The 8,084-nt window shown below is 44.1% G+C and overlaps 1 protein-coding gene across 10 annotated transcripts in view; it reads left to right on the top strand.

Moving 5' to 3' along the window:
* Window positions 1–293: 293 nt before the first annotated feature.
* The window catches only part of ABCA4 (ATP binding cassette subfamily A member 4), a 111,792-nt gene continuing 104,001 nt past the window's right edge, over window positions 294–8,084 (top strand). For 4 of the 10 annotated variants that reach the window (XM_088791340.1, XM_088791341.1, XM_019752592.3 and 1 more), the window contains exons 1-5: window positions 300–548; window positions 2,864–3,104; window positions 4,122–4,261; window positions 4,933–5,049; window positions 5,720–5,914. In XM_088791340.1, the coding sequence (XP_088647466.1) occupies window positions 408–548; window positions 2,864–3,104; window positions 4,122–4,261; window positions 4,933–5,049; window positions 5,720–5,914 (834 nt within the window). In that variant the 5' untranslated portion in view covers window positions 300–407. Of the gene's footprint in view, window positions 549–2,863; window positions 3,105–4,121; window positions 4,262–4,932; window positions 5,050–5,719; window positions 5,915–8,084 lie in introns of all 10 variants that reach the window. The other 6 variants (XR_016018664.1, XM_088791345.1, XR_016018663.1 and 3 more) reach the window with 3 other exon arrangements.

Raw genomic sequence — 8,084 nt, 5'->3', positions numbered from 1 at the left:
AGCGTCGCATAGAGGAAGCAACCCAACCTGCCTTAAAGGACACAAAGGGAGCAAAGTCGTGAACAATGACGAGGAAGTCTGCGAGTGTATATAAAGCTGGTGGTGAACAGATGGGGGCAAGCATAGGCGGCCTTCCTCCACACTCTGTTTTCCTTCCACCAGGAATCTTGTCTGGTGTCACTAAACCAGCAGTCAGAATCACTTTGGCGTGTTTAATGTCACCATGAAACTATTTCTGATTGACTAGCTCAGCAGGGTGACTTGGAATAGAGCCTTTGATTTTCCCAATTAGATAAAAGAAGTTTGTTTCTAAAAGCAATCTTGCAGAAAGAAAGGGTCCTGATCAAAAAGAAGGAGGATGTTTCAAGCACACAGGAGATCAGATATGTGTGTATGATGTAGGATGTATGTATATATATATAATTTTTTTTAATATATATTTTTCCTATCAATTACAGCTTCCTACACTCCTAGACAGTAGTTCCCAAGGTATCGATCTGAGATCCTGGGGAAGAATATTATCTGATATGTCACCAAGAATTCAAGAGGTAAGTGGCCAGATCATAGTTTGTAATTCCATTTTATCTTTCCACCATTTTACCATTTTATCAAACACAATTTAATTGTACCTCAAACCTGTTCATGGAGAAACACATTTGAAATTTCCATCTAGCGATTTCAGAGCACTTGTTCATGTCCTACATCATCTGTGCTCCTGAGTTGGAAGCAAAAGGAGCGGAACTATCGTGATTTCACACCTAGGAAGAAATGCCACCTTGTCTGCTGTGGCACAGATTGTCATTAGACTGACGATCAAATCTAAGTCTTTCCAGTGTGGAGGTGGCCTGTTACTATGTTTTGCTCTTAAAATCCACATAAATCTATACCACAATAGTAGCAGCACACATTTATAGAGGGCTTACAGCACTAAGTGGCTTACATATATCAACTCATCACAAGGAAAATAACTGATTCTTTTGTGCTGTTTTGTGAATGTTGTCCACATTTTAATTAACATCTGGTTGCACAGCCTTTGCCCTTATAGAAACTGATATTTCACGCAATAGATGAGAGCAGCTGGGAGCATGACGATGCTATGGCAGCTGCCCTTGTGCAACGTATGGTCCAATAGGGAAGAGAGATGTAAAATAAACAATTACCTTCAAGTGTGATGAGTATTATTAAGGGACGCAAAAGGTGAAAACCATTTTCCCCGAACTTTTCCCTCCTCCATTATTGTCAGCTGACTTGGGCTTAGCCAACCTGGAAAACTGCGTGGTTGGGATCTGTTTTCATAAAACTCAGCTCAACCTGGGCAGAGTGTGAGCAGGGGAAGTTAGGGCAGAGTGCTGTGCAGGGAGAGTTAGAGAAGGGCCCATTTTTCTAATGGCCACCTGCTATGGTGGGAGTCTCTGTTTAACATTTTTCACAAGCATTTTAAAAATTCACGTCAGTAGAATAGGGTTAAAGTTGATAAAGAATGTAATTAAAAAAGAAATCCCCAGTGCATATCAACACTCTTAATTCTGTGCGGGAGTTCCAGAAGATTCCTTGTCTGTATAGATAGCAAGTCTGAGCCTTTCTGAACTAGGTTGAAGCAGATGGCCTACTTTATATGAACCGATACTAGACCATTTGACCCTGGAACAGCCCCTTCATTTCTGAGTGCTTTGATAAACAAGCAGCATAATAATAACCCCCTTACAAGACTGTCATAAGACTTACTGTTGTTGAAGCAATTTGAGATTCCGACTTTATTATTGAAGCCTAGACTGTGATTATAGGCATGACTCACTGTGTGGATTCTACACGGTGCTCAGTGCTTTCAGAGGGCAAGTGTTGGCATGTGGACAAAGAGAGGGGATGACAGGTAAACATCACTTAGTGCAGTAGGGGAACTGTTTTCAGTTTCACCTGATTGAATCCTAATGGTTTTTGAAATTCCCAATTGCCTTTGAAAATGATTAATAAAGTGTGTTTGGGGAATAAAAGCAGCATTGTTTTTATTTGTATTTTCCCCTAAAGCAAAGCCAGGTAGCATTATGGGAGTCGAGACCCTGGCAACTCTGGGAGCACTCAACTTATTTCCCAGCATTACAGGTCTACCTTCAAAGGATGAGGCCAGCTAGTGCCGTGGAGAGGAGAGCACCAGACTCTTCTTAGTTGGGTGCAGAATTTAAAAAGAGTTTTTCCAAAACAATAAAGTGTTTTTCCAAGTGTGGGTACTTCATCTATTCTATATTTGCTTGGATCTTCACACGCAGACACACACACACACACACATACACACACACAGAAACCACAAACCACACATTTCAGGAACATGGAAGAATTCACATTTGGTAAAATTAAGCTAATTTTCCAAAGAACATAATTTTCCAAATATAAGAAACTAAATTCTAAATTATTTAGCAAAGAAATTTGCTCTGACTTTGCCTTTCTAGGACAGAGCCGTTCCTCCATCATTTTATTTCCCAGTTTTTCCCAGTATCTCCATCTTGATGGAATAACAGAACCCACGAACTGGCTCATAGAGAAATATTCTCTGCATTCCCCCACGGACACATTCCCAAGGAATTCAAGTAAAGGGGACTGGAAGGCAGAAATGATATTAAAATGCTTTGGGGATTCACTCTTTGATGTTCTTTAAGGCTCATCCTAGTTTCCTCTTAGTCCCTCAGTGGATAGCAGTGTGTGTAATTTTACAGCTGAATTAAAAATTGCTTAGACTATGGATGTTTTCTTTTAAACGTGGTAGTCAAATACATATGTGGAGGTCTCCCTGTACTTTAGAGCTTTGGCGTCATGGTAGATTGTGATTCTGACTGCTTTAAAATAATCCAAAGCCTTTGCCTTGCCCTAGTTCATCCATCGACCAAGTGTTCAAGACCTGTTGCGGGTGACCGGGCCCCTCATGCAGACTGGCGGTCCGGAGACCTTCACACAGCTGACAGGCATCCTGTCTGACCTCCTGTGTGGCTACCCAGAGGGAGGAGGCTCTCGGGTGTTCTCCTTCAATTGGTATGAAGACAATAACTATAAGGCCTTCCTGGGGATTGACTCCATGAGGAAAGATCCTGTCTATTCTTATGACAAAAGAACAAGTAAGTTCCCTGAGTCCTGTGTATAAATCGGGCTCTGATGTTGGTGAAGCTGATGGTTTGACACGTCCAGGTGAAACCAGGGTTGGAGGTGACTCTCCCTTGGTCTTGTTGAGGAGCCTTGAGCAAAGAGGCTTCTCCTCCCAGAAAGTCCAGTTCCCCTCATAGGAGGGAGGTGGCGTGCATAAAGAGTTCCGGGTGTGAGCCATGGAAAGAACTGAGACCCACTTGGCAAGGGAACAGAGAGGACATTTCCCACTGATCTGATTGAACTCGGGTTGCGTTCTAGAGGAAGAAAAGAAAGATAAATGAGGAGGCAGCCCAGAGTTGCAAGCCAATCTCAGGTCAGAAGGGCCCTGGCAAGTAAACATGGCTGTGGGATGTTTTTACAAACACAATGCACTGAAAATCTGTGTGTGTAGTACTGAATTACGTTCCACATGGCAAGTCCCTGGCAAGTCCTCTTTCCCACCTTTCACTATTTGTTTTGGCTCCTGTGGGGTAAAGGAGAGTGGAGTGGGGAAGAAATGCAACGGGGTAACCCTCTTGTTAAACATTAAAGAGGCAGCAAGACACGTACGGAAAGTCTTTGGGCCCTAAGATAGCCACACACAACCAAGAAGTTAAGCAGCTAATTGAAGAGAAACTGTTGAGACTAAAGCTGAGATTCCAGCGGGAGGCCTCGTGTGGCCTCTCGGTCCCTTTCATCTCCGAATGGCCTCTGTTCCTTACAATAATCACAAGCAGGCTTCTCAGCCTCCTCCTTCTGAAGCAGAATAAACCACAGGGCAAGCCCCATCCTTTGTTTCTCTGATGAGGCCCTTATTGAGACGAACTGTGGCATTTTGTTACTTACTAATGATGAGCTTGTTATTGGTGGGGTACAGCTTATTAATTTAGGTTATTTGTCAAATCCTCCCGCATAGAGTTGAATAAGACATGTGATGTGAACACACTAATGACCATGTTTAGCTCTGAGCAACGGGAGTTTCAATAAAAACTGTCCCTTCTCTCTGGCAGCGACCTTTTGTAATGCATTGATCCAGAGCCTGGAGTCCAACCCTCTGACCAAAATAGCCTGGAGAGCAGCAAAGCCTCTGCTGATGGGGAAAATCCTCTTTACTCCAGATTCCCCTGCTGCACGCAAGATACTGAAGAACGTAAGGTCCCAGCTGGTCTTGTCCCTTCTATATTGGACCATTCGGAAAAATGAGAGAGGGGGTGGGGTGAAGGGGGGAGAGAGAGAGAGAGAGAGAAAGAAAGAGAGAGAGAGAGTGAGAGAGAGAGAGAGTCTGTGCCCTCCTGCTGGGAGGCTTCTGTTTGTTTTTTTGCTAAGTATACTTGGAGTTCCTCTGCCATCCACAGTCATCATCAGGATGCTGTGTGCCCGCACCCCTGCTTGGGTCCTCCCCTCTCTATGCAGCCTACACTGAGGTTTTCTTTCTCAGCACCTGAATTATATCCATAATAGAAGGGTTCACATTGTCTGAATCCCGGCTACCTGAAATAGATAAAGATTGGGAGGAAGAACATTTGCTCATACAGAGTCCAAATCTAGCTTTAATGGGGTTGTGAGACAGTAGCATCATCAATATTACATGTACCTCTGAGATACTAAGAAATTAGATTCTGTCAGTCTGGGAGGCTGGGAAATAGCAGGTTGTTCTGGGGAAAATATCAGTAGACTGAGAAAACTAAGACATGTCCTTGAAAAGCCTTTCCTAAACATTGAGAGTTTGTGACATAAGCAGGAAAGATACAATGAAAGGTTATCTCTCACTTTTTTTTTTTCTTTCCATTCTTGTCTCTGTCTATCTCTGTCTGGTTTTAGGCCAACTCGACTTTTGAAGAGCTGGAGCGTGTCAGGAAGTTGGTCAAAGCCTGGGAAGAAGTGGGACCCCAGATCTGGCACTTCTTTGACAAGAGCACACAGATGACCATGATCAGAGTACGAATGGCAGGGAGAGGGGAGGAGAAGGGTCAAGAAAGTTCCACTTGTTTCCTTGTTCCAGTAAAGGGTTAATCACTGCTGGAGTTAGATCAAGATACAACACGCAGGGCCCAAGGGCACTGGTTCTAGAAGCTGTCACCAAGTAGAGTCACTAACTTTGGGTGGGAAATATGTTTCTTGAATTCTGGAGGAAATGTAAAAACTGCCCCAAGATGAGTGGCTTCGTGAGGTTTCTTGCTTTTATGAATTGAGGGTCTCAGATTCAAAGGGACATTTCCCCAAAGGCCCAGCTCTGTGACTGAAAAGATAGTTGAGTGTGTCTGTCCTCATTTCCAGCTTTGCAAATCCAGGAGATTAGTGTCCTATAGCAGAGATAATTAAAAGAGAACAAAAGATCTATAAGAAAAAGAAAGCTTTCTGTATACCATTTTTCCCGCCCCTCTCCCCCAAGCCCCAACATATGCACCTTCCCTCCATAGAGACCTGTGTATTTGGGGGGAAATGGGACATTGATAGGTACATCTTATGATGGAAGAAAAGCCATTAGCTTTTTAAGGGAGCTTTAGATTCTCTATCCTTCTTCATTAAAAATTGGAAATGGCCCTAGAACAAGACCAAAAATCCTGTGGAATTTCTAAATGCTGTGACTTGATTGCCTCTTCCCAAGGACACCCTGGCGAACCCAACAGTAAAAGCATTTTTGAATAAGCAGTTTGATGAAGATGTTACTGCCGATGCTGTGCTGAACTTCCTTTATAAGGGTCCTCGAGACAGCCGGGCTGACGACATGGCCACCTTCGGCTGGAGAGACATATTTAACGTCACTGATCACGCTCTACGCCGGGCTAATCAGTACCTGGAGGTAAGGGGCAGCAAGCCACCTGCGGGCCACACTGGGCTCCTTGAAGACAGTGTGGTGGGTGGGGCCAGAGATCTCTTAGCAAGTCAAGTGCTCTCGGGTGTCAGCTCTCATTTTCCCCACTGAAGAAGCAAGAATTCCCCCAGCCCCCAAACAGACATGGATCCTGTTCTCTAACAGCTTATCCACACTGAAAGCAGTTCCTCTGCACATCTCCTGCCTCCTGACAGCTCCCCGACTCCTCCTTCCTTGCAGCCCCTGAAGTGTCTGTGTCTGTTCTGTGTCTGTTCTCGACCCTCTCCTGTCCACCATTGCTTCAGTGGCCATCATTGGCCATCAAACCTCGAGTCTGAGGTCCCATGGCTTGTTGGCCACTCCCACCTCCAGGTTCTGCCGGCACATCAGACTTATGTCCAAAAACAGATTTGTGTTCTCCTTCCCCCCAAAACTTATCCTCTTCTGGCCTTTCTTATCCTGATTACTGCGCTCAGCATTTTTCCAAATTCTCAAGCTAGAGATTTTAGGGTCACCCTTAATTATCTTTCTTTTCCCTCTTCCACGAAACAGCTGTAATTTATTGAGTGTTACTTTGTGCCAAGCACTGGGCTAAGTGCTTTTACACGTGTAAATGAAAATAATTGTAGACTATAGTAAAGAATTTTTAAAAAATATTTATTGGGTAAAAAGAGCTGCTTCCCAGGAGACAGATCAAGTAGCAATCTAAATTGTATTCTGCTGAGACAAAGGGGAGGCTGCCTTTTATAGTGAAAGTTTCTGCCCAGGTTCCCAATTAGGTCCATTTTATGTAAACAATGTATCCAAATTTGTACACTTCTGATTGACCTGAATTTCACTGTCCTGACTGGTTGCCATTATGTGGTTATTATGGAGCAGTCCTGATTGGATAGGGCAGATCTTCATCCATTGGTTGAAAGATGAAACCAGTAACTCCCTTATAATAGTTGATTCAGCCCATTTAAAGGAGCAGGGCATAGTGTGGGAAGCTGAGAGTTCAGTCTGAGGGTCTTCCCAACATACAGAGTACGTGAGAAGCCCCTGTCAGCAAACAGTTGCCAAGCCCAGCAGATCAATTCCTTCTCAGGGTTCACATCAAATGAGTCTTTCTTCTCGGGTTTACACACACGTTAGCTCCTTTAATCCTCACAACAGCTCCATGAAGTGTGCACTATGCTCATCCCCATTTTACAGATGTAGAAGTTAAGGATTAAAGATGTTAAATAAGATCTCATCCCACACCTGCTAGACAGGATGCAGATCTGAGTGTGCCTGGATTCAGAGCTTGCCCTTCTGACCCCTCTCCTGTCTCTGTCGTGTCCACTCGCACGATTATTCTGCACCCAATTCAATGCATGGAGTTTTTTCCTACACCACCAAGCAATTCTCCAACACTAACTGGGTGTCAACTCAGTTCTGACACTGTCTACCTGGAGTGGCATCACATCTCACAGATTAAGGGCTCAGCCCCACAGCACTGCCTACCCCCCAACTTTAAACACCAATCACAAATCCAGGTTATCCAATGGGCTATAGATCAGAGGTTTCCATGACCCCCTTTATGCGTTAGATTAATTTGCTAAAGCAGCTCACAGAACTCAGATTAACAATTTACATACTAGGTTACCAGTTTGTTACAAAAGGGTATAACTCAGGGACAGTCAGATGGAAGAGACGCATAGAACAAGGTCATGGGGAAAGAGTGCGGAGTTTCCATGGCCCCTCTGAAGCCCCTCTCCCCAGATCTCCAAGTGTTCACCAACGCTGAAGCTCCCAGAACTGCATCCTATGGGGGTTTTATGGAAGCTTCATTACACAGGCATGACTGATTAAATCACTAGCCCTCTGCCTTCCCAGGAAGGGAGGTAGAAGGAAGGGGAGGGTGGAACTGAAACATCCAACCCAGTAATCACCTGATTGTCCTGGCAACCAGCCCCCATTTTTAGGTGTTTTCCAAAAGTTACCATTAACACAACAAAGACAGCTTTCTGGTGCTCAACACATAGAAAGTTCTAAGGATTTTAGGAGCTCTGTACCAGAAACAGGAACAAATGCCAAACATGTATTTCTTATTACAAGTCATAGTATCACAGTGAGCTTGGTCTATCTCCTAAATATCTGTCAGCTCCAGCTCTCTGTGGCACAGAAGCTTTGTCGT

Source organism: Rhinolophus sinicus, chromosome 14 (assembly GCF_057876585.1).
Source record: "Rhinolophus sinicus isolate RSI-liver-muscle chromosome 14, RSI-T2T, whole genome shotgun sequence".
Lineage (NCBI taxonomy): Eukaryota > Metazoa > Chordata > Mammalia > Chiroptera > Rhinolophidae > Rhinolophus > Rhinolophus sinicus.
The sequence above is the reverse complement of the archived record's forward strand: the minus strand, read 5'-3'. Positions and strand labels throughout refer to the sequence as shown.